The sequence below is a fragment of the Euleptes europaea genome, chromosome 9 (assembly GCF_029931775.1).
Source record: "Euleptes europaea isolate rEulEur1 chromosome 9, rEulEur1.hap1, whole genome shotgun sequence".
In the NCBI taxonomy this organism is placed as follows: Eukaryota; Metazoa; Chordata; class Lepidosauria; order Squamata; family Sphaerodactylidae; genus Euleptes; species Euleptes europaea.
The window spans coordinates 91,064,703-91,090,727 of NC_079320.1; the positions used below are offsets into that span (position 1 = coordinate 91,064,703).

The 26,025-nt window shown below is 50.4% G+C and overlaps 1 protein-coding gene across 1 annotated transcript in view; it reads left to right on the forward strand.

Moving 5' to 3' along the window:
* Positions 1-6,759: 6,759 nt before the first annotated feature.
* ABLIM2 (actin binding LIM protein family member 2) overlaps positions 6,760-26,025 on the forward strand; it is a 102,248-nt gene continuing 82,982 nt past the window's right edge. The window contains exons 1-6 of the mRNA XM_056855131.1: positions 6,760-6,796; positions 8,738-8,881; positions 12,782-12,965; positions 15,728-15,843; positions 18,936-19,062; positions 25,889-25,982. Of these exons, the coding sequence (XP_056711109.1) occupies positions 6,760-6,796; positions 8,738-8,881; positions 12,782-12,965; positions 15,728-15,843; positions 18,936-19,062; positions 25,889-25,982 (702 nt within the window). The remainder of the gene's footprint in view (positions 6,797-8,737; positions 8,882-12,781; positions 12,966-15,727; positions 15,844-18,935; positions 19,063-25,888; positions 25,983-26,025) is intronic.

The window sequence follows — 26,025 nt, forward strand, 5'->3', positions numbered from 1 at the left end:
ACTTGGCCTGAACTTATGTCAAGAGCCTGTCTGGATCTTGCGTTCAGTGAAGAACCTGACAGACAGGTGAGCACGTACCTCTGCTGCTGGCAGGTGCTCACAACTGAGCAACTCATCCACATCCAGAGTCCTTGTGCTGAGATGGGATGTGAGTGCGAACCTCCCTCTGGGTCTCTGGCCTTGAAGCTCTTAGGCCCATGATCTGAATTGTTCCTGTGCTTGGCTCCATTTCATCCAATGTCTCTCTTGAAACTTAAATTCCTAATGACATTAATTTCCCGGAGAGGAGCCTTCAGTAAGTTGATTAGGCACAAAAGCCTGAACCAACATTTGAAAGGCTGAGAAATGGCTAGACAAGGCCAGTTTCTTGAAAGGGTGGATTTGGGAGAATGCTGTTCCTAGACTGATTTCCACCAATTCCAAATAAATCTATTTAAGATCCTTTTCCAGTGGTCTCTTAACGACTTGGGGCCCGTGCAGCATAAGCACCACATAGACCTCACTTTGAAATGCACACACAACTTGGGAGCGGTCTTCTTGAGGCCTGGTTCAGTGTGAGCCCTTCCCGTGTACCTTCGCATGAGCTCCAGTGCCCCCTTGGTTGGTTTGTGCTCCAACCTGTTCAAAGCAGTGTTGCGTTCTTTACTAACAATACACTGTGTCTGTGGGGGCTCTGGATCTCTGGCGTGCCGCCTGAACATGTGTCTCTGCTTTGCATGCGAAAAGCAGACGATTAGCCTGTGCAAAGTTGCACAGGGAAGCTGTGCCAGCCAGATGGTGAAATTGGGGCTTGCTTGGCTACCCCTCTTCCTGCAGCAGAGTTCTCTCCCCCACCCTGCCCACTTGACTTGACCAGGCCGTCCCACATCACGAGAGATGCTGCCAAGTGAGTCTTTCCCCCAAATGCCCTCCTCCACCTGTTTTTCCTTGGCAGTCTTCTGAGTATAGAATAAGCTTTTGAGCATCCTTTGGGGACAACAGAACGCTCTAAAGCAGGGGTGTTAAACATGCAGCCCACGGGCTGGATCCAGCCCCGGAGGGCTTTTGTCCGGCCCACGGAGCCGAGGCAGCTAGTCCCCCTTTTCCCCTCCCCTGACCTTTTCTGAGCTTCCCAGAGCCGCTGCGGCCCCGCGCGCCAGCTGGGAAGCTCTCCCTTTCCCTCCCCGGGATGCCCGGGCATCCTGCTGCAGCCCTGTACGCCAGCCAGGAAACCTCCTTTCTCCCTGCCCAGGGCGCACAGGCTGCCCGCTGCAGCCCCGCACCAGCCTGGAAGCTTTCCCCTTCCCTTTCTGGGCTTCCCCAGCCCAGCCAAGATCCTTTCCCCCTCCTTTTTTTGTCTTTGTCTTCCTCTCTTTCATTCTCTTTTTCTTTCTCTCTTCTCCCTTTCTCTCCCTTTCTCTTTATCACTTTCTCTCTTTTCTCCCTTTTTCCTCTTTCTTTCTTTCTTTCTTTCTTTCTTTCTTTCTTTCTTTCTTTCTTTCTTTCTTTCTTTCTTTCTTTCTTTCTTTCTTTCTCTCTCTCTCTCTCTCTCTCTCTCTCTCTCTCTCTCTTTCTCTCTCTCTCTTTCTCTCTCTCTCTTTCTCTCTCTCTCTTTCTCTCTCTCTCTCTCCCTCCCTCCCTCCCTCCCTCCCTCCCTCTATGTATGTATGTATGTATGTATGTATGTACGTACGTACACATGGCCCGGCCAACCAAGTGACATTTATGTCATACCTGGCCCTCCTAACAAATGAGTTGACACCCCTGCTCTAAAGTAAGTGTGTAGCGAATTCAGCCTTAGACTTTAAAGGGGTAGTTTTCTAGATCTAGCTTTGGAACCAGCGTGTAAGAGATGTTTTCTTTAGCAGCTGCTTTATTTTTGCTTACTTAAAAAAATACTGTATCTTATTCTCAAAGTGGCCCCATCTGTGGATACTTAACTTCAGAGACTGATGCTATGGACAGACAGGACAGATCTTTCTGCAAACCTGAGAAAAGCCTCTGGTTTACAGAAAAATCTGAAATCCAAAAAATATTTGTTGGGAGCTTAATCCCCCTTCCAATAATAGAAGCAGTGTATGTAGCTTTAAGAAATGAATGCTGTTTGAGATCTCAGTGGCCTTTTGTGGGTGTCAGACTTATGGGGGCCCGACTGGGTGCCCTCGCTGACACTCCGCCTCCCCAAAGACCCCTCCCCGGGTTTTTTCGGTTTGGCAGGGTAGTGCCGATGGAAATCCGCTACCAGGGTGGGGGCCTTTACGTGTATAGCGGACACCCACTCATCGTGGCTGGAGTTCAGGTGTTTCCAATGCACGAGATACTCCAGCTGGCCCCTCCGCACCCGAGAATCTAGCACCTTGGAGATCTCAAAGTGCTGTTCCCCTTGCCCCATAACTGGGGTCGCAGCTGTGGGTTCAGGGTGCCATTCAGGTGCCGGTATAAAGGGCTTTAACAGACTCACATAGAATACCAGGTGCACCCCCTGTAAGGGTTTCAGTAGTTCCAACTCCACAGTAACCTCATTAATGACTCGGGAGATTGGGAACGGACCCACAAATTTCTGACTCAGTTTCTTGCACGGACATAAAGACCTGAGATTCTTGGTGGAGAGGTAAACCTTCCCTCCGACCTTCAATTCCCATTGGGACGCCCTCTGTTTGTCTGCCTGCGCCTTGTACCTCTCCTTTGCCTGCTCCAAATTTGTTATAAGCCAGGGCCAAGTGTTCCTCACTGTGTTGGCCCACACTAACACCTCAGGGGGGTCGCCGCCTGGCGGGAGGGGTACGGCCCCCAAGGGCCCGAATTCCATTCCGTAGACCGCTTTGAAAGGGCTTATACCAGTAGCAGAGTGTACCGAGTTATTATAGGCGTATGCCGCCAAAGGCAGCAGGTCGACCCAATTGTCCTGGTGGTAATTCACAAAACAGCGCAAGTAACATTCGACTACAGCGTTAACCCTTTCGGTCTGCCCATCTGTCTGCGGGTAATAGGCCGAAGACAAGCCCTGTTGCACGCCCACTAGTCCCAAAAACGCTTTCCAAAACTTTGACACAAAAACGGACCCCCTGTCACTCACGACCTTCCTTAGAAAGCCATGTAATCTGAAGACCTGGTGCACAAATAAGCGAGCCAGTTTGTGCCCAGAGGGCATACCCTCGCACGGGACGAGATGAACTTGTTTCGAGAAAAGATCCGTGATCACCCACAGAACCGTCTTCCCCTGGCTAGATGGGAGGTCAGTTATGAAATCCATCCCGATTACCCGCCAGGGTGCCTCTGGGGTCTCTAGGGGCTTTAACAGTCCAGGAGATTTCCCCATTAAGCACTTGCTCGTTGCACACACGGGACAAGATTTAATGAACACATCGATGTCCTGGTGCATTCCCGGCCACCAGAACTGCCTTCTTGCTAGGTGCAAGGTCTTCACAAACCCGAAATGCCCCCCCGTTTTGGAACTGTGGCTCCATTCCAACACCTCCCGCCGCAGCTCCAGGGGGATGTAGTGTTTATCCTTGTGAGTACCAGTCCCGTCCATTACCTGGGGTGGGAGAGACTTATCCCCTCGCTCCTGCTGAAGAGCCTCCCCCCCACCTTTGTTGGACGGCCTCTGGGAGGTCCTCCGGGACCGTCAAGGATCGGGGGTTAGAGGCAACCGACTCCCGAGGGGAGATTTGGACCGGCTCCTCCGCCCTGTCTCCCCGCTCTCGTTGAGAGGACTCCCTCTCCTCCCCTGTGACTGCGCCCGGAGGATCCCCCAGAACCGCCGGGGAAAGGGGGGCAGGGGCAACCCTCACCTGAGAGGAGTCTGGGACCGACTCTCCCGCCAATGCGCGGGTTTGGGCTCTGGTTAAGACTCCTGCGCTACTCCCCTCCGGAGATAAGCCCAGGTGTTCTAGGGTAAGGGATCCCACCGGCCGTTCGACTCTACATTCGTATTGCGGCATCCGGGACAGCCCGTCGGCCAGGCAGTTTTCCTTCCCGGGCATGTGTTTAATGTGGAAACGGAACTTGGAAAAAAAGTCTGCCCAGCGCAGCTGTTTAGCCGATAGCTTCTGCTGACCCAATATAGCCTCAAGATTCCGGTGGTCAGTCCAGACCTCAAAAGGTTTGGCTGGCCCCTCCAGGAACTGCCGCCAGACCGTAAGGGCATGCTTAATAGCCATGGCTTCCTTTTCCCCAATCAGCCAGTTTAGCTCCGGGCCGGAGAATTTCCTCAAAAAATAGGCACAGGGTCTAAGCACCCCTTGGTCATCCCTCTGAAGGAGCTCACCTCCCATCGCCTTCTCCGAGGCGTCCACTTGAAGTGTGAACGGCTTTGAACAATCTGGGTGAGCCAGAACGGGCTCAGAGTTTCAAAAGCCGCCTGACACCGGTCAGTCCAAGGCACTTGGTATTGCGCGAAAGTAGCCTCCTGCCCCTTTCCCTTAGTTTTAAGCAGGTCAGTGATCGGTAAGGCTATTTCGGCAAAGTCTTGGATAAAACCTCTATAAAAATTCGCAAACCCCAAAAACTGCTGAACCTGCTTGCGAGTTCTGGGGGGTTCCCACTCCCAGACCGCCTGAACCTTCTCGGGGTCCATAATCAAACCTTGGGGGGGATATAACATATCCTAGAAAAGACAACTGGTACTGGTTGAACACACATTTTGACAGCTTAGCATACAAATGGTTGTCCCTTAAGCGACGCAAAACCTCCCGCACCAACTCTCGGTGTTCCTCGGGGTCCCTAGCGTAGATCAGAATATCGTCCAGATAAATGCAGGATCTCATTAATTAATTGTATGAAGCACGACGGAGCTCCAGATAGACCGAACGGCATGACCAAAAATTCAAATAATCCATAGCAACAAGAAAATGCTGTTTTTGCTTCATCCCCCTCCTTAATCCGGACCCGGTAGTAGGCTTCAGCCAGGTCAAGTTTCGAGAACACGCAGCCCTCCTGGAGAGCACTCAGGGGGTCCGGGATTAAGGGAATGGGGTAGGCGTTAGTCTCAGTAATCGCGTTAAGCCCCCTATAGTCTACACACAGTCTGAGATCAGAGGTTCCCTTTTTCTTCACAAAGAAACAGGGAGAAGAGAACGCTGCTTTGGACGGCCGTATGAACCCCCGCACCAAGTTCTTGTCTAGGAATTCCTGCAGCACCACTTTCTCTTGGGGGCTCATGGGATAAACTCCGGCTTTGGACGGCTTAATATCCTTAAGCAGTTCTATGACACAGTCCGTAGTGCGGGGGGTAACAAGTCACAGTCCATCCCCTCAAACACATCCGCAAAGTCACTATACTCCGGGGGCAGCACGTGCGCCTCAATTGTAGCAGCATCTCCTCCTTCGCCTCCGGACTTGTAATCCTGGCCGTGTCTCTCGCACTGGGGAGCTCCAAACACAACTCGCCTCTGCTCCCAGTTGATGCTCGGGTTGTATCTTGTGAAGTGGATCTGTTCCCAGTGGTCACCCGCCCCCAACAACACTTTACGAGAGCGCAAATGGACTGCCCCCGCCCCCCGCATATCACTCCCATCCATTTGATGGAAATGCAAGGGCTGGTCCAGTTCTCGAGTCCCGACCTTCAGGCGTTCTACTACAGCCTGATCAATCAAAGTCCGGGAACACCCGGAGTCGAGGATAGCCACGACAGCCACAGGTTCCCCTCCCTGGGGGTTCCGTAACACAACAGGTAGCAGCAGCGTTTCACCCTGGTCACTCCCCCTACTCGGAGCCGGTTTGGTTTCTTCTGAGAGTGCCCTCCATGCCGGCTCTCTCACAGAAGGCCGTCCTCGTTTTTAGCCGGCAAGGGATCTCTGGAGTGATCCTGAGGGCTAAGGTTGTTTGGACCAAATGCCAGTTCCGCTTGCAGGGCCGCTGTCCCGCACTGGCTGACAGTCCCCTCTGCTTTCTTTCGATCCAGGGTCCGAGGTGGTGTAGACTCCCGTTCTCGGGCCGCTCGGTTGTTCGACCCCTCCGCCAATGCGCTGGTGCATTTCGCCGCGAAATGACCCATCCTCCCGCACTGGAGACATGCTCCTTCCCTGAAACGGCGCGCCCTGTCTAGGTTGAAGGCCCCCTCGGTTCCTTCCATCTCGCCACAGTTCCGCCAATTTAATCCAGTCCTCTACCGACTCTGGGTCTCCCAGGGTTAAACAGCCATCCAGCACTTCCCAACGCAGTCCTTCACGGAAGTGCTAGACCTTGGTAGCCTCACTCCATTCCCTTATCTTGCAGGATAGGGATAGAAAGTCCTGGGTGTACTCACTGACTGAGCGGGGCCCCTGCTTCAAACGACGCATGGCAATCTTTGCCTTCTCCCCCCTGTGGGGGTCCTCAAAACGGCATCGCAGCGCAGACATAAATTCCTGCAGGGATTTCAAGACCCTGGGCATAGTCTCTGTCGCCGTTACAGCCCATTCTACCGCCTCCTTCTCCAGTAGGCTGATCATGTATCTGACCCGGGCTTCTTCCGAAGGAAAGGTTTCCCCTTGATCCTTCATGAACCCGGACACTTGGAGCAGGAAGTGGGGTAGCTGAGTGCTGGATCTGTCGAAGGACACCTTCAGATCCCTGGCTGTAGGGCGCCTGGATGAGGATGCCTCCCTACAGATGGGTGGTTCCGCGGGGGACAGTGAGCCCGCTTGGGGTTGCTGTGAGGGCTGTCTGAGCTCACTCACTGCCTCCATAACTGCAGCCAAGTCCCTCTGCAGAGTGTCCAGCTGTGCCTGTAGGTCCCGGTTCTGTTGAGCCAACATCTGGTTCTGTCCGCGTAGTAGGGCGACTTCCTCCGTGGTGATGACGGCTGGGGTGACCGGGGCTCGGGTGATCAAGGGTCCTTCCAATCATTCTCTAGGAATGACCTCCCGGCTTCGTTCTTCCCCTTCTCCGTACCAAGCGGCTAGCGGTCCCCGGTAAAATCCGCCACATGGTTCTGACGCCGCCCGTTCGTTGGTCCTGATTCTCCGTCGCTGCTCGGCTTGCGTGGGCATCTCGGAAAAATCAGTAAGCCCAGGCGGGCGCTGCTCCGGGGTCGCTGCTTCCAGGTGAAAATCAATAAGGGAGGTTGCCCCCCATTCGTCACTCTGGCGGAGGACTTCTCCCATTTGGAGCAAGTGTGCGGATTGCGCAGGCATCCTAATACTAATTATTAACTAACACAAAAATAAAAAAGAAGGCTAGGGATTCTGACCTACTGTCAGACTTCAGTACCTCGTTGCATCTCAGTAATAGTAAACTTCACTCCAGAAGTTGCAGAGAGTTTTAAAAGTTTTATTAAGAAAGCAAACAGGTCAGGCTCTATACAAACTTAAGGTCAGAATACCGTTGGGGAGAATACAGGCTATCTTTATAGGGAACACATACTAGAACAAATCACACGTAATCTTTGAAATGCAAAACATCAGGGTTCTTTGAAGCTTCTAGAGGTGCCAGGTTTCTGGCAGAATTGACACCTTGAGAACAGATAGTTGATTTACAATAGGAAGACTTTGAAGTGGAAGCATTAGTGCCTCTGGCCGTTGTCCCTTCCTCCCAAACAGAAGAAACCTTCCCACATGACTGGGAGGGGGGGAAGGACGAGAAGCTTGCTTATCGGGGGCCGACTGGGTGCCCTCGCTGACAGAGGGTTTGCTAGGCAAGCACAACATCTGATAGACCCACCTCCGAAAGGAACAAGAACAGCCGGACCCTGGAAACCGCCTCACGGCACTCTGTTAGGAGGCTTCTTAATAAAAGCAGACACAGCAACACAATCACACAAAAATATTTACAATAAATCATTTTCCTGTCCCAAAACGATACCTGTATTCTAGAAGAGCCTTCTTTGAGTCCTGTGGTAATATGTCAGTCCTGTGGTAATCCCAGTTTCTTCCACTTGGCTGCTATAACTGTGTTTGTTGCTCTGCATTTGAAAAATCAGCAACACCTTTCAAATACCCTAATAATTTGGCTCAAAGGGTTTATTACGACAAACTGAACCACAGCCTTCCAAAATAACTAGGCCATTGAACACAAACCGAATATATGCAAGGTGCATGCAGATGACGAACCACAGCGAACCACGTTTATCTTGTGCAGATTTATAAATAACAGCCTATTTATAGGGGGTGGGTGGTTAAATATCACTGGGAAAGGATATAAATTTCTCTGTTGGAGATCAGTTGAAAACCAGTCTGAGAACAATATTCTTCCAAATCTACCCTCATTCCACCAAACTAATACTTAGATCTCCCCTCCCCCCACATTTTCTACTTTAGCTTAACATGCTGTTATCCAAGCCTATCAATGAGTACATTTTAGCAATAAATCATTTAGATAGCTGGCCATTTGTGATTAGTTCAAAAGGTGCTTTAGATCTAAGGTCATTGTGTTTTCTCAGAAATGTTTTAACCAAATGCCAAATTTGGAGAGGAAAAAATTGCAAGAGAGGTGTCTAATCCTTTCCATTTTTAAAATGATTTCATCAAATTTTATAATAGAAACACCTAATCCCCCTGTGGCCCCTGTCAGCTGGCCACAGCAGAGTCTTCGCTGTCACCCGAGGGGGCAGTCTACCCAGACAAATGTCTTCATCAGTTTTTACCAAGTTGTAAATGCAGAAGGTATTACTCGAAGAAGTATGTTGCCAAATAAATGGGGAGGGGTTTGTGGAGACCTTACCCAACAATGAAAGAGAAAGTGTGTTCTAATGGACCAGTTCTTTGTCAGTTTCCCTAAATATTTTACAGTGATTCACTAATATTTTACTGAAAGTGTTTCTACCCCTTTCTCGCAGCTTCTCAACCACAGGCTGTGCACCGTCACTTGGAAAAGTCACCTGGCTCTGCTATCCTCTGCAACAACTGCGGAAAAGCATGCAAAGGAGAGGTGCTAAGAGTACAGAAGAAGTATTTCCATATTCAGTGCTTTGTTTGCAAAGGTATGCATTTGTTTTTTTTATTATTGTCAGTCTTCAGGCCTGCTTGGGGAGGGGGGGGAGGGGGATACAAGATGCAGGAGACCTGTGTTGTCTTCAGGGGCCTGGGGAGCTGAGCCAGGTGCCTCCTTCTCTCAGCCATCCCTATATGGGCTGAAACAGTCCTCAAGCATGAAACTCACTGTGTAACCTTGGGTCAGTCACTCTTGGCCTAATCTACCTCACAGGGTTGTTGTGAGGATAAAACAGAGTCCAGAAGAATAATCCATCTCACCCAGAGCTGCTTGGAAAAAGGGTGGTGTAAAACTGAAGCATTATGCAGATTGTCACAATTGGCTTAAGCTGACGATCTATTCTTAAACCTGCAAAACACTTTTTCCAGTAGAAGAGAAAGTGAAGGGGATGCCGGGCAGCGGGATGCGTGTGCATTTTGAGTGAGTTGATGAGGCTGCATCCCTTGCATTGCTTGGAATTTGGGAGAGCAAAACAGGACAAGTGACCCATCAGGAAAAGGTCAACCTCAGAGTGGATTCTTTGGTCCCTAACAACTTGAGCTGATGTCTTTCACGTTATCACTCAATGGAATAGTCATTTCCACTGGTTTCAAGTGGTGGGCAAGGGACCAGAAAAGGGACCCCCCAACTGATTTCCCCCTCTCAACGTACATGGACTGAGAGCCACACTTTTTTAGTTGGGCCAGTGCCCCAGGATAGAGCAAGAGGAGGGGGTTCCTCTTCACCCAGTTTCCCCACAGTGCTCTGCCCTTTGCCTATTCCCACCTGCCTTGGGCACACCCTTTAAATGCTTCCCCAAGGGAGGACCAACCCTAGGCTCAGCCAGTCCTCCCTCCCCAATCCAGCCCTGGGGAGTGACAAGCCCTTGGGCCAATGGATACTTGTTTTTGAGTGGCGAGCTCACTGGCATTTCCCCCTGGACTTCTTCAAATAGCTGGCTGCCCCGCCTGACCTCCTTTAGTGCTGCTGAGAGCTGGCCGGGCCCCCTCACGCTGGCTGACTCCCAGGTAGACTTCCAAGGCCACACCCTGCTGCAACCTGACAGGCTACTCCCCAGTTGCGTGGCTGGTGGGCCCAGGGCACCACTGGTGAGGTTTGCAGTCCCCTGGGGTAAGTATAAGGGTGGAAGGATTGCCCCCGGACAGTACTTTTCACAGGAAGTCTGTGGTGTCTCGTATGTCACTGGAGGCTTTGAGGGCATCGCATCTAAGAATAAGGACTGTGTATCCAGACACCCCTACAGTAGGGTTGCCAGGTCCCCCCTCCGGCAGAAGGTTTTTGGGGCGGAGCTGAGGCAGGAATCATGTGCGTGCGGCCACGCCAACGCGACCACATCACTTCTGGTTTACACTCAGAAGCACCACATCGCAACAGGCCTTTTATCACTCAGAGTGGGAGTTTGAGTGTTAAAAGGCCCGTTGCAGTGCAGCGCTTCTGGGTGTAAAGCAGAAGTGACGTGATTGTGTTGGCGCGGACATGCGTGCAAACCATCTCAGCTTCTGAGCCGGGCAATGGATTGGTGGTCAATTGCCTGCCAATCTAAGCAACCTGGCAACCCTACCCTACCAGTGATGGTACCTGTGCCTGAGACAAAAGGATGCCCTTGCTTTTCCTTGGCAGATAGTCCTTGCTTGTGACAATTGTGAGAGAATTTCCTACTGACGGCAGCTGGAAGGGGTACTTTCACACACGCTGAATAATATACTTTCAATCCACTTTAGCAATTATTAGCAAGTGTTGCACAGAGTGAAATTCAGTTGCACAGGGCACTGAAAGTACATTATTCCGCATGTGTGAAAGCTAAAATAATTCAAGTGAAGTGCTTTGAGAGCTTGAAGTTTTCCCATAGGTAGCAGAAGCAGGAGAGGGTCAGCAGGACTCACGGGCTTTGCCGTGGTATAGGCAGAACTCCACTCCTGTGTGGCTGTTCCATTTGCCTGTTTTCGAGGACTCTAGACTCAAGACAGGGCTTCACCAGGCAACAAGGGTGTTTCTTAAAGGAGTTGCCGCCATCACCAGAAGCATTTTGCTAGCCTAGAATCCAGAAGTCTCTAAGGGAGAGTCCAAAACTACTGCTGATTCCAAATGCAGGAGCCAGGCTGGTCACTCGGTTGTGTCTGAGCTCAGAGTCTTGCCCTGGTTTCCAGTTGGTTTCTGGTTAGTTTGAAAGCCCTAAATGCTGTTGATTTATTTTTTGATAATGCAATAGTTTACTGGGTTTTAATGGTTTTTGAGCCTTTTAAAAAATGTCATTGCTTTGATCTGTTGGCTGATATGGGCATGATGCATAGAAAGCTGGGGTACAGATGCTTCCGGTCCATGTTGTAGTGCGCTCTGAAGTGGCGCAACTTTATACCCTAGTTTGCTTGCTGGGAAAGTGGCCATCTTTTGGTGCTCTAAAGCCGGTGTGGCTGCTGAGGTGGTAATTTCTGTTGGGCAGAGTCCTTTGAAAACAATGTCTAGCACAGGGGTGTCAAACTCATTTGTTACAAGGGCTGGATAGGACATAAATGTCACTTGGTCGGCCCAGGGCATATGTACCATAACATTTAAGGCCAGGTACCGGAGATTCAAAATGTACAGAAGACCCAGGCAAAGCCAATTACTGACATTATTATTTACTTAAAATACAAACATATACAACAATACAACAATAACCTTGTTAAATAAAAGGAAATGCTGTAAGAGTGTTGTGGTTTTAAGCATGTTTGTATTTTAGGTAAAAAATAATGTAAATGAGCTTTGCCTATAAAGTTTGTATCTCTGGTCCCTGTTGTTAATTTTTCTTTTTAATTTTAAACTGGGGTGGGGGTGGCTGTCTTGGCTGATGAGCCTACAGCACTCCCCCCTCCCCATCCAGAAAAAGAGAGAGAAAGAGGGATGGAGAGAGAAAGAGAGAGGGATAATGTGAGAGAAAGAGAAAGTGAGAGGAGAGAAAGGGCCGTGGCTCAGTGGTAAAGCATCTGCTTGGCATGCAGAAGGTCCCAGGTTCAATCCCCAGCAGCATCTCCAGTTAAAGGGACCAGGCAAGTAGGTGACGGGAAAGACACCTCTCTGCCTGAGACCCTGGAGAGCTGCTGCCGGTCTGAGTAGACAACACTTACTTTGATGGACCCAGGAGGGTCTGGTTCAGCGTAAGGAAACCTCATGTGTGCATGTCTTCAAAGAAAAAGAGAAAGAAAGAGGGAGAGAGAGGAGAGGAGAGAAAGAGGAATGGGGGAGGGTAGCTGGCCAGGCTTGTGGGGCACTGCGGCCCCGGGAAGCCCAGATTGGGCTGGGGAAAGGGGGCCAGGGGCTGGCTGCCTTGGCTCCACGGGTCGGACAAAAGCCCATGGTAGGCTGCATCCGGCACTCGGTGGGCCGTATCTTTGACACCCCAGGTCTAGTAGGTAATGTCTAGCATACCAGGACATTTTTGCCGATAAGAGAGGAACATCAAATCAGAGGACACCTCTTCAACCTGGACCTGGCCTTTGTCAGGCAGAGGTGCAGCAGCGACAGCTGTCGGTTTTCTGTGAGGGCTGACGGGAAGCGAGCGGAGGCCATTGGCTTCTGGCTGGCTGGTCTCCCAGTCTCATGCCTACCCAGTGCTGTCAACGGCTGGCCTTCCCCGGCTGCCTGCAGGAAGGGCCCTTAGCCCAGCCGGCTTTGGGGTTTGCAAGGAGGTGGGTCTCCAGACCTCCTGGAGCATTTCCGTGCCCTGGGCAGAGGCTTTGCTCTCCTGGCTTCCACCACATCCTGCTTTGGTGCTTCTTCCCCACACAGCAGGCCCACTTGGATGATATGCAGAGTGTCACGCAAAACGGGTGTGAGTTGTGCACAGGGATGCTCTGCTTCCTGCGAGCCGGCAGCATTTCTCTTAATCTCGCTGACCTACTTCTTCCTGCAGCGTGTGGCTGTGACTTGGCCGAAGGAGGATTTTTTGTGCGGCAGGGAGACTATATCTGCACTTTGGATTACCAGCGACTCTACGGGACTCGCTGCTTCAGCTGCGACCAGTTCATTGAAGGAGAGGTAGTTTCAGCCCTGGGGAAAACCTACCACCCACATTGTTTTGTATGTGTGGTTTGCAGGTATGTTTCAGTAAAATGTTAATTGAAGCTTTATTTTAAAACTGACCAGAGCTGGAAAGTACCATCCACAGCAGATTTTCCATTCTAATGAGCCTTTTGCCCCGAATCTGTTCGTAGTTTCAGACGCCCCTTTTGCCCTGGCAGCAAACCTGCCCCGCTGGGTGTTGGCAGCAGCTTCTTATGCCTGTGTTACGCAGAGCTGTCACCACGCCTGCGCACATGCTCTTCCTGGTGGAGGTCCTGCCTGGAGCCTTCCCAGAGGCACAGAGGGCTGTCCAAGGGCTGTGTTGTGTGGTGCTGTTAAGATCTCCCCGGGACACAGAGGGCTTCTGTTCCTGCCTCAGCCAACCTCAACTGGGAAGCCTTCCAGTCCCAAAAGAGAGCCACCAACAAACTCTGCTTTGTATTGAGTTTGACAGCATCTCTAATCGTGTGTGTGTGTGTGTGGCTGCTTTGGAGGGTGGAGTCCATGGCATTATACCTGTCTGAGGTCACTCCTCTCCTCAGACCTCACCCTCCCCAGCCTCCACTCCCCACAGTGCTGAGCAGAATCTGAAGCACTTTATCATCAAATTGCAGGGGTTACAGTAAATTCAGAATAAGTATAATAACTGGGGGAAATTCTATGTTTTACATAACTTTCCCATGGATCGAGCAGGTATTTGATTATGCATTTGCATTACGAAACAACGGCCAGCTCTGTTGCACTTCTGTTAAATAATTTATCTCCACTGTGAACCATGACTGTTTTCAGTTTACTCCTTTTAAACAATACTTCTGCTGTGTCTGGATGAAAACTGGAAATGTGGTGGTGTAAGCACTTGTCCCCGTAATACTCCTTAAAGCAGCATCCGCAGACAGGTAGTCCAAAAGAGGGTTGACTTTATTAGAAAACATACAGGTATTCAGAGCTTGCAGAAGTAAAAAGGCAGGAATGGGGGGCAAGGACATACAGCAGAATATATGGAGGAATAGTGGTCATACAGGTCATATCAGATAGTACAGGTGGTTTGAATTGCATGCACCCAAGTCGTCACATCTTCGCCGCCCCCCTTCCCCGAAACATCAACATGGCCAATGGGACTGAAGTCCTGGCCATACACAGCCTGAAAAGGGCTAATGTAAGCACTTGTCCCCGTAGTACTCCCTAAAGCAACATCCACAGGCAGGTAGTCCAAAGGAGAGTTGACTTTATTGGAAAACATACAGGAATTCAGAGCTTGCAGAAGTAAAAAGGCAGGAATGGGGGGGCAAGGACATACAGCAGAATATATGGAGGAATAGTGGTCATACAGGTTATATCAGATAGTACAGGTTGACATGGCAACCCCAGGCTAACGGTGCCAGGCTCCCACGGGCATCAAAGGCTGGAGAGGAATGCAACGGTTAGATAAACAATCCTTGAGCAAAGCATCTGCGAGAAGACATAACACTTCCAAATGCAGAGAGAGGAGAGCAGGCCTGACAGGTGGTAAGAATGTTTAATGCTACTATTCAGACAACAAGGCAGGCAGGCTGGGTTTTGTGAACTGCATTAAACTGCCAGTTACTTCTAGGGGTTTTTTAGAACCACCCCCACGGAAATACACTAGTACCGGAGTCTGTAATAACCAGACCCTCAGAAGGGTTGCAGGCGCCTAGGAGAGCTGCCATCTTCCCTGCTTTTGGGAGGACATGCTGCTGATGCCCATGCATAGAAAACAAAAGGCGCCAGCCCCCCTTCCTCTTTCTGGAAGCCAACTGCTAGGGACAGATGGACAGCGAAGAGAGGTCACTCTGTGTCTTAGCACAGGCACCTTCAGAGATTGGTCCGTCTTCTGCCTGTCATGTGACTTCCTGACATGCGCCTGCAGCTCAGCGGGCTCCATGCTGTTGCTTGTGGCTAAAGGTGGTTCTGGAGCCTGGAGAGGATGAAGAACGCCTCTGTAGGACCTTTGTACAGAGATGCTCGAGTGACGGCCTGATCCAAACAATGGAGGGAAGCAATAAATTCAATGGGGGAGAGAAGGAGCAAGTGGAGATCTGTCATTGAGGAGGTGGGGAGAAACGGGCACTGAAGGATTGTGGGGAAACAGCTTGAGGCAGAGGTGCCATTGCGGGGGTTCAGACTTCATGGCAGTGTGGTGTGGTGCTTGACCTTACACATATGAAGCTGCCTTATACTGAATCGGACCCTTGGTCCATCGGTGTGGTCCACTCAGTCTGGCAGCAGCTTTCCAGGGTCTGAGGCAGAAGTCTTTCACATCACCTACTGTCTAGTCCTTTTAATTGAAGACATTGGGGATTGAACCTGGGACCTTCTGCATTCTAAGCAGATGCTTTGCCACTGATCCATGGCCCCTGCCACTCATCTTGGGCGTCGCTCTCACAGCTTGATCCTAAAGTTGTATGCTTGGAAGCGAGTCCTGCAGAGTTCAGTTTGCTGCTTCCTTGCAGGCATGCTTAAGAATTGTAGCTGTAGATTCTAACGTGCCTCTGTTGTCCTTGGTTCTGTTTCCTCTGAAGAGGAACAGAGTTCTTGAGGCTACTGTGCCTTCTCCAAAAGCACATTAGATTTCTTGACAAGAAGACTTTGAAAGATACGAAAGACAGATGAGTGTGCCTTAATTCCTTGCCAAAGATTTTTTCTCTCTTGCGCCGGTTCTTCCAACGGAGAACAAATAATAAAAAATAAATTGGTCTTCTGTACTAAAATGAAAAGGCTGCGGCTCAAAGACTGCAAGGATTTCCGTTTATTAATATGTTAACTTGTCTTACTGCAGGCAGCGTTTCCCTCCTGGAGATCGTGTTACTTTCAATGGGAGAGACTGCGTCTGCCAGAAGTGTTCTCTGCCGTCTACTGGGAGCAGCAGCAGTTTTTCGGTCCAAGCGCCCCAAAGTAAGTCTCGAGTTCCTTTTCATCTTCTTTGGTTGAGCTGCTTAAAGAAGCTCAGATATTCTCCGTCTTCCAGTCCTTCTCGACCGGTGTTGATGTTGAATAAGGCAGTGGGTATTCTCTGTGTATTCACTGGCTATTCGCAAAATATCCAGTAGATTTATTTCAATATTTGATATTTGGCTCCTTTGTAATAGTATTCATTGTTGGATGGCACCTTTAGAAGGCTTTGGTCGGAAGCTGTTGTGGCCGTTTTGCAGGGGTGTCTAAGGCCATTCAGGACTTTGTAGGGGAGAACAGGAATTTGAAGTGAACACGGTAATCGATTGGCAACAAATGGAGTGTCTGCAGAAGGGGTGTGACGTGTGTCTCCCACCTCGTGCCTGATAGTGACCAGTCTGCAGTGTTTTGCACTAACTGGAGCTTCTGTGTTGTCTTTAAGGGCATGTACACTAGTACTCTAACCTCAAAGTAACCATAGCATAGGTCCACATGGCCAGATCATCCAGGTCAAGGTAAGGGGCCACTTTCTGGACTAAATGAAGCTGGTAGGATGCGTCTCCAGTAATAGTGCTGGATCCAGTATAACCCTTGGACTGGGCCAGCATACGATGACTGCTGGACCCTATCAGTGGTGGGGAGAATTATATAACATTTGTCTTATATAACATTTTCCAGGCGGGTACATTTTGAGCAGGTAAACCTTGTCTTAAAAAGCATTTCACTTATTCCAAAAGAGAAAATATTACATAGGAGTCTCTTTTTTTTAGTGCTCCCCTAAATTTCCCAATTTTTCCATCAGGAAAATTGGAAAAAGGCTTTGGGAGAAAAGGCTTTGCCCCTGTTTGTTTTGCAAGAGCTTCACATCTCTACGAAGGCTAGCCTTTAGATCACACTTGGGTTTGGTTCACACATGATACAACACCGTGGTTCAGTTAAGCTAACGGTCATTGTGATTACCAGTCTAAGCAGGATGTGAAATCACAGTTAGAGCTCAGAAGCTAAGCAGGGTCAGTCCTGGTTAGTGTTTGGGTGGGAGGCCACTAAGGAAGTCCCGGGTTGCTATGCAGAGGCAGGGAGGGGCAAACCACCTCTGAATGGGGTTGCCTTAAGCCGACTGCGACTTGACACCCCTTTTCACCACCATCATGAACACAGACTTTGATCCAATCCTGGCTTCACAAACTAACTGTCAGAGGTTGTCTTTGATTCTTCACTACATGTCCTTTGATTTCTATAGTAGCCATGCATGGGCTGGCCCGTACAAGCGGTCAGGCTCTTGCCATAAGTTAGGCCAGTGTTTGCATATTTGCTGTTCCCACTCCCTGTTCCCCCCGCCCTCTGCCTTGGCCGGCTAACGAGCAGTACTCTGTTTAGGTTGCTTCTTCCTCCCTTCCTGCCAGGCACCGTTATCTATCCCTTTCCCAGGCCCTTTGAAACTGCACCTGTGATGTAATCATGCTTTAAGTTATGCCTTGTAGTCTGGCTCGTCATTAGCAGCTTTGAACCTGCAAGTTGCCTTAGCTGTACCTGTTGCTTCTACAATAAAGTTTACCTGCTTCTGACGTGGCTGTCTGAGCGAGTGGCTTTTTGGGAATTGCCTAGGTTGGCTGGAGAACCTAACACTAACTAGACTTTAATTGTGTGTATGTGTGTATGGAAATTTCAAAACACACATGTAAAACTGTTTAACGTTGTAGATACTAACCATGTTACACCTTACAATGAACGTAAACAGAATATGAAACATAGTATGTAAAACATAGTATGTAAACAATGGAGATGGAGTCCTGTGAGGAAAGGTTGAAGGAGCTGGGTATGTTTAGCCTGAAGAGGAGAAGACTGAGAGGGGATATGATAACCATCTTCAGGTACTTGAAGGGCTGTCATGCAGAGGAGGGTGCCGAGTTGTTTTCTGTTGCCCCAGAAGATCGGACCAGAACCAACAGTTTGAAATTAAATCAAAAGAGTTTCCGTCTAGACATTAGGAAGAATTTTCTAACAGTTAGAGTGGTTCCTCAGTGGAACAGCCTTCCTTGGGAGGTGGTGGGCTCTCCTTACCTGGAGGCTTTGAAGCAGAGGCTACATGGCCATCTGTCAGCAATGCTGATTCTGTGAACTTAGGCAGATCACGAGAGAGGGAGGGCAGGAAGGGTTGTGTCAGTGTTTGGCTCTTGTCGCCCCTTCTTACATGCCGAGGGTAATGCTGATCGCCACTTTGGGGTCAGGAAGCAATTTTCCTCCAGCCCAGATTTGCCAGGGCTCCTGTAGGCTTTTTGTTTCCATCTTGGCATGGAGTAGGGGGTCACTGGAGTGTGGGGGAGAGGTAGTTGTGAATTTCCTGCATTGTGGCAGGGGGTTGGACTAGATGACCCTGGTGGTACCTTCGAAATCTATTATTCTAGTAGCTACAGAAGCCCAGATGAGCCCCAAATCAAAGTACTCTGTGGGATGGTCTGAACATCCCTTTTAAGTAAGTCCCAGTCTTTCTGCTCTGCCTCGTCTTTTTCTCCATGAGGCGAACATTGATATAGTTTTGCTTTCTTCTGGTCCTTCTCCAGCCCCTTCTCCAGCTGCCAGCAACCAGCTTCTTCCCCGATTCCGTGCTCTCCCTTCACATGCTCTGCCTTCTTGAAGGAATGAATGAGTAGGCTCTCGCTCTGCAGAGGGCTTGATGGGCCCCAGAGGGCCCAGGGAGCCAGCAGGGGAGGGGTCCGCATTCCCCTTGCGGGCCCTTCCACTGAGTTTCCGTAGGGAATGGGGACTGAGCCACAGGTTCTGTGGAAAAGGTGAGTTTCAAATTGTCACTAAATTCAAATAAAGCAGCATGTGGTGTGACTCACTTTCCTTTAGATTGGTCATGTTTTTAAAATCCTGTCCTCAAAAGCCATGATGTCTTTAATTTGGTACTTTGAAATTTGAAGTGTTGCTGGTCTGGGTGCCTTCCAAGAGCCTCTAATGTTAGGATTCTCAGACAGCTCATGACTCTCTGTCCTAAGTGTATGAACCCAAATGGGATGTTCAGAAGGACATTTTCTTCCTCTCGCTCACACGTAATGCACACTGTTAATGTTTCCTCTCTTTCCCTTTTTCAGATTGTGGGGGCTGCGGCTCAGAAATCAAGAATGGGCAGTCCTTGGTGGCTTTGGGCCAGCCCTGGCACCTGACCTGCTTCAAGTGCCAGGTCTGTGGCAAAGTTCTGAACGCAGAATACATCAGCAAGTAAGTTAAAGAATGAGAATCCAGCCAATTCTTAAGACATGTATGTTATCAAACACATTATTGTATGAAAAGGTATAAGCAAGGTGTGCAGTGGATTTACAGACCAGGTGTACTATGAAACCAGAAGTCAGTGGGGCTTTAAAAAAACGCCAGTTTCCATATTTACTGGTCTCGTGGCTTGCCCCTCCCCTCTCCCCTTTCAGGACCCAGCCTCAAATTGGCTGACGTATTATAGCCTACAAACGTATGCACGCTTACTTGGAAGTAGGTCCAGTCACGTTTATGGGAACTTCCTGGTGAGTGTGCGTAGGATAGCGCTGACTACATGTGGAAACTGAGAATGTTTGGAGGTTCACAAGGGAGATCTGAGGGACACAAATGTGAAGTACAGATGTTTGTTTTTTTGTAAATTTAAATAACAGGTGCTTTTTAGATCATAGACAAAGTATATATTTAAGGTGCATGTAGTCTTGAATTCTGCGTCCAAAGGTTTCCCTCACCACTGAGTGATCACATCCATCTGGGAGTAAGGGTAAGGATCTAAAACCATGAGGAGGCAGATAAAGGCCGTTAACACATGGCTAGATAGTAGTTTGTTTGTCCTCTCATGTCTCACACCTTTCTAATCCGAGAGCAAAAAACTGAACGCATGAGAAGGACTTCAGTTGTCGGACAGGCGGCAGAGGGCCTGGCTGCTGGAGAAGGCTGCTGCCAGCCAGGTGTCCGCCGCCGCCTCTCTCAGCCCTTCCGCTTTGCCTCCTCCTCCTCTGGCGGTGGCAGCTGCGGTGGCGGCCGGCCCGTCGCCACCTCTCTCGGCCCTCCACCTTGCCTCCTGCTCCGGCGGTGGGAGGGGTGTTGGGAGGAAGTGCCAAGGAAGCAAGGGGAGTGGGCCCACACACTTAAATGCACCAAATAACTCACAAAGTTGAAGTGATTTTTTTCTTTTAAGCCAGGGATTGGAAAACCTGGGTAAGCCTCGGAGGGAGGTGGGTTGATCCCGCAGGCGGCCATGTGTTTGCAAAATGGAGAATCACTACATTCGGAGAATACTCGCAGGAGAAAATGGCCATGCGTTTTCAACCAGCGTCTCCACCCAACACATAATTTATGCTGCCTCAAGGTGGAGTCACAGATGCTGTGGGGGACAGCTTTGCAGAAGGGACGAGCCACATTCACAATCGATGGGGCTGATGGTGGCTGTTAACCACAGCGGCAAAATGGCAGTCCCGGGTCTGAGGAAAAACCAAGGCGTGGGAGTGACACAAACCAGACACGGCAGGAAAGAGAGAGAAAAGGGATGAGTCCAGGTGCTGCTGAAAGTTCGGTTTCTAGTCTGAGGGAGTGGGGAATCCGGTGAGGCACGACTGAGTCTTCCTCAGCTTTAAGCCATCTTTACTCTTCAGTGAGGATGACTACATCAGACAAGTACCTGCTGTCACATCATTAGAAACAAATCCCAAAATCTTCTGCTTTGCGCAGAAAATAAGTATAAAAAGAGACATTATAGGCTCCAAAATCCACAGTTTGATGACTGATTCCTTATAGTACTGAGGACTCCTGGAGATTGGCATCTACAAAGGAAGAGCACGAGCCTAGCTGAACGCGGACCTTTAAAAATAGGACATGGGGGCTCTTGAACCAGTGACCCTAACGGGGGGCCCCTCCCAACAAGCTGCTCTTATCTGATGGCTGAACTGCTGGTCGGGGCCAGACCTTATGTTATACTTTTAACTGGGGGGAATTGGACGCTGTTAATGTGGTTGTTCTGCTTGCGAGACGCAAATGCGTTCTGCCGAAGACCATTCCACTCCTAGTAGCCCTGGATCCCAGTATTTCATCCTAATTCTCACATTTCCCAAGCTGCAGACAAAGTATTGTAAGAGTGGGGCATAATAACACCTCAGAATGTTTGTGTCAGCCTTCGGTCAGTGGCTTGGGAGACGTCAAAGTGTTTGTGCTATTTACGTTGATAAACTAACAGCGTTCAGCAAACCTTGAGAAACTTCACAGTATGCAGAAACTCCTCCCTTTGCATAGTTCCATTTTTCTGCATTGCTATGAAGTATGGGGGAGTCTCAAGACTTGTAATCAGAAGGAATGACAGCAGTGCGCTGGGTGCGGATCCTGCTGCTTGTCTCCCTCTTCGGAAAGTGATCCATTTATCGTACCTGCTGTTTGTTTGCAGGCTTTAAAAATTTGAAAGTGAACCTTTCAGCCATTGCTGAAAAACTAAATGAATTCTTCTCATCTGTCTTCACTGTTGAAGATACAGGGCAGATTCCTTCTCCTGAACAGAGATTTTGGAGAGGGAAAAATGAGGAATTGAGGCAAATAGTGATAACAAGGCAGGAAGTCCTAGAACTTCTAGACAAACTGCAAACTAACAAGTCACAGGGACCAGACGGTATTCATCCTAGAGTTCTTCAAGAACTCAAATGGCAAATTGCTGAACTTGTAACAAAGATATGTAATATGTCCCTTCAATCAGCCTCTGTACCAGAGGACTGGAGAATGGCCAATGTAACACCCATTTATAAAAAAGGTTCCAGGGGGGACCCAGGAAGTTACAGGCCAGTTAGCTTAACGTCTGTTCCGGGTAAATTGGTGGAAAGCATTATTAAAGATAGAATTGTCAAGCGTATAGAAGGGCAAGGTCTGCTGGGCAAAACCCAACATGGCTTCTGTAAGGGTAGGTCCTGTCTCACTACTAACCTATTAGTCAAAAAGGGCAAGAGTCCAGTAGCACCTTAAAAACTAACAAAAATATTTTCTGGTAGGGTATGAGCTTTCGTGAGCCACAGCTCACTTCTTCAGATACAGCTAGAATGTGAATCCATCGGTCTTTAAGTAGAGGAACAGTATGTAAATGTGAATAGCAGGCTTGATGGGATTAGGTGTGATATGCAGAAGAGTCTGTGACGTCCAGGGGAGAGATGGGTGTGGAGAAATCAGCATTGGTAATGGGCCATGAATGCAAGGTCTTTATTCAGCCCAGGTAAATGCATTGACTTTAGTTTGAATATCAACTGTAATTCAGCAGTTTCTCTTTCCAATCTCCCACACCCATCTATCCCCTATAAAATTATGCATGGTTTGGAGAGAGTGGACAGGGAGACATTTTTCTCCCTCTCCCATAATACTAGAAAACGGGGTCATCTGCTAAAGCTGGAGGGTGAGAGATTCAAAACAGATAAAAGGAAGTATTTTTTCACACAACGCATAGTTAAATTGTGGAACTCCCTGCCTCAGGATGTGGTGATGGCTGCCAGCTTAGAGGGCTTTAAGAGGGGAGTGGACATGTTCATGTAGGAGAGGGCTATTCATGGCTATTGGAATGGATGCTGGTCATGCTTCATACCTGTTCTCTCTAGTATCAGAGGAGCATGCCTATTATTTTGGGTGCGGTGGAACACGGGCAGGATGGTGCTGCTGCAGTCATCTTGTTTGGGGGCTTCCTAGAGGCACCTGGTTGGCCACTGTGTGAACAGACTTGCTGGACTTGATGGGGCTGGATCTGATCCAGCAGGGCTTTTCTTATGTACCGTATATACTCGTGTATAAGCCGAGTTTTTCAGCCCAAGAAAAGGGCTGAAAAAGCCGGCCTCGGCTTATACGCGGGTCAATACGGTAGAGAGGGAAGGAGGAGGGAGGAGGGAGGGGGGAACTTACCACCGCCATCTTTTCCAGGCCGGGAGCGGCCTCCAGATCCCCCCTGCGGCCGCAGGGAGGGCGCTCCGCCGCCCCCGCCGCCTTTTCCCGGCCGGGAGCGGCCTTCAGAGGCCTGCTGCGGCCGCGGGGAGGGCGCTCCGCTGCCCCCGCCGCCTTTTCCCGGCCGGCAGAGGCCTCTAGAGGCCCTCTGCGGCTGCGGGGAGGGCGCTCCGCCGCCCCTCCGCCTTCTCCCGGCCGGGAGCAGCCTTCAGAGGCCTGCTGCGGCCGCGGGGAGGGCGCTCCGCCGCCCCCGCCGCCTTCTCCCGGCCGGGAGCGGCCTACAGAGGCCTGCTGCGGCCGCGGGGAGGGCGCTCCGCCGCCCCCGCCGCCTTCTCCCGGCCGGCAGAGGCCTCTAGAGGCCCTCTGCGGCTGCGGGGAGGGCGCTCCGCCGCCCCTCCGCCTTCTCCCGGCCGGGAGCAGCCTTCAGAGGCCTGCTGCGGCCGCGGGGAGGGCGCTCCGCCGCCCCCGCCGCCTTCTCCCGGCCGGGAGCCGCCTACAGAGGCCTGCTGCGGCCGCGGGGAGGGCGCTCCGCCGCCCCCGCCGGATCCGCCGCTTCCCGCCGCCAGGAGCCCAGAAGGTAAGTCTTGGGGGGGGAGGGGTTATAAGCCGACCCTCGGCTTATACGCGGGTGCCTAATTTTTCCCCATTTTTGGGGAGAAATTAGGCACCTCGGCTTATACGCGGGTCGGCTTATACACGGGTATATACGGTACCTCTGTGTTAATTCCTGCAGTCAGGCAAGAGGAGTTAAATTCCCTCCCTGTGCTAAGCTCTGCTTAGAATAAGAAATGTTCAACATGTTCTACACTCTTAGGTTCTGCATCTTCCCGAGAAGTTTCTGCATCTTAGTTCTACATAGCACATAAAGTAATTAAGGGTTAATAGGATACTGTATTTAATGTACCACTTGCTTCTTTCCCTGTCCGCTGTGTCCACATTGCAGGCAGTGAGTGGAGATCAAAAGGCTCTTAGTTGGTTCTGTAGAAATACATTCGGTTTGCTCTTGGGGTCTCCTACCCAACAGCATGATCCTAAGCAGGGGAGGGGGAGGGAGGTAAAAGCATTCAGGGAGCTAACGAACTGCTACCTTGGCATATCTCTGAGATATGCCAGTGTAAGTGGGAGTTGAGCTGGTGCAGCAATCTGGCTCTGCGGTGCTGGTTCCCCCCGGCAGAGTAGTCCTGTGGGGGTTGCCTGGTGGTAGCCCAGCAGCAGAGACCCCTGTGCAAGCGTGGAAGTAGACGGGCTGGTGGCAAGGTGGGCTCTAGTTGGCTCCCTAAGCCACTGCAGCCCAGGAACACCCCCCAACAGCGGTGGAAAGAGACTGTCACAAAAGACGGCATAGAGTCCACAGGGGCCCATGCATAGTGAAAATCCAGCTGCCCTCCCACTGGCATGGCCCTGCCCCCAAGGCCTGGCAGAGCACAGGACCAACCCCCCTCCCAGCAGTCAAGCACTGCTCCCCCCAACCCTATGTCAAGGGGACGCCCAAGGGGGAGAGCAAAGTTTGCCCCTTGAGGTTAACGTGTCTCACTGCAGAACACTAACAGGCCCCTCTCCCAGGAGCTGAACGGTAAGTTTGGGACAGGAATCTGGCTGCCCCACCCCCTGTCCACGTTCACCTCTCCCATTCCTCTCCCATGAGGTTGGGTTGGTGAACACAACCAATTTATGTTCAGGATCATCTATCAAAAGTATATGAATAGCAGTTGTAACCCACATGGCCACAGATCTTTGAATTTTGCTGTTATGTTTCTTGAAAAGGTGGTCTATCTACCAGATTTCTATCCCATGACATGAACACATGAAGCTGCCTTATACTGAATCAGACCCTCGGTCCATCAAAGTCAGTATTGTCTACTCAGACTGGCAGCGGCTCTCCAGGGTCTCAGGCTGAGGTCTTTAACATCACATATCTGCCTAGTCCCTTTAACTGGAGATGCCACTGGGGATTGAACCTGGGATTTTCTGCATGCCAAGCAGATGCTCTACCACTGAGCCACAGCCCCTTCCCATCCTTTCCCTGGGATGGGGAGGAGGAGCCTGCCTGGCTTGGCCCTTTCTGCCTGCCAGCCAGCCAGCCAGCCAGGTGCCTGGTGCACTGGTGAGCAGCTGGTGCAAGAGGAGCCATTTCTGCAAGCGCAAGGAGGGAGGCGCGGGCTGCAAAGGGCATGTTGGCATGTTCCTCTTGCGCGGGCTGGAGCGCTGCAGAAGGCCCCAGAGAAGCTGGCGCTCCGCAGTTTCCGGGGGCGGGACGGCATGGATCAAGCCCCCTGGCCGAGACACAGGCATCCAGACCTACAACAGCCTCAGCAGGAGCAAAGAGCCTCTTATTCTGGGCAACACGGATGTGGTGACTTGGTATTCTATTAAGGAAGCTCTGGTCATTGGGGGGGGGACAGGGGGGCGGGTAGGGTTGCCATCTCCACACCTGGCTTCTAGGCGTTCATCACACTGGAGAGGGGCTGTGGCTCAGTGGCAAAGCCTCTGCTTGACAGGCAGATGGTCCCAGGTCCAGTCCTCGGCATCTCCAGTTAACGGGACTAGGCAAGTAGGTGATGGGAAAGACCCCTGCCTGAGACCCTGGAGAGCCGCTGCCGGTCTGAGTAGACAGTACTGACTTTGATGGACCAGGGGTCTGATTCAGTAGAAGGCAGCTTCATGTGTTCATGTGTTCATGTGAGTACAGAGTGACACACACAGTTTTCTCCTCTATTCTCCCAACAACTGTCCAGAGAAGCGGAGTCCTTCCTGGTTGTTGTCCAACATTAACCTCTACACCACACTAGCTCTTCTAAATTCTTGATGGTTTGTGGACAAGTCCAAGGGGCCAGCTAAATGACTCTGTAGTACCATGATCTCTTTGCATAGCTTTTTCTCTTAAATCATGACTTTGTGGCCCCCACGTGGCATTTGGGCCCAGCAGAATGGCTCCATTCCACTCGTCCCAGGGAGGCTACCGTGAGGCGCTCGCAGTGGGCGTCTCGCGCTGCTACCGAACTGGGAAAGAAGAAGCCAAAGCTTAAATGTTTATTTTGAAATTGGGAAACTGTGTAATGTGTTCAGAGAGTTGTCATTATAGCTGAAATTCAGTACTGGGTGTGTGTTTTTCTTCTAGAGATGGTGTTCCATACTGCGAAATGGATTATCATGTTAAATTTGGAATAAGATGCGACAACTGTGAGAAATACATCATGGGAAGAGTTCTGGAGGTAAGACACTTCCTCACAGTGGAAATGTCCTAAAAACAACAAC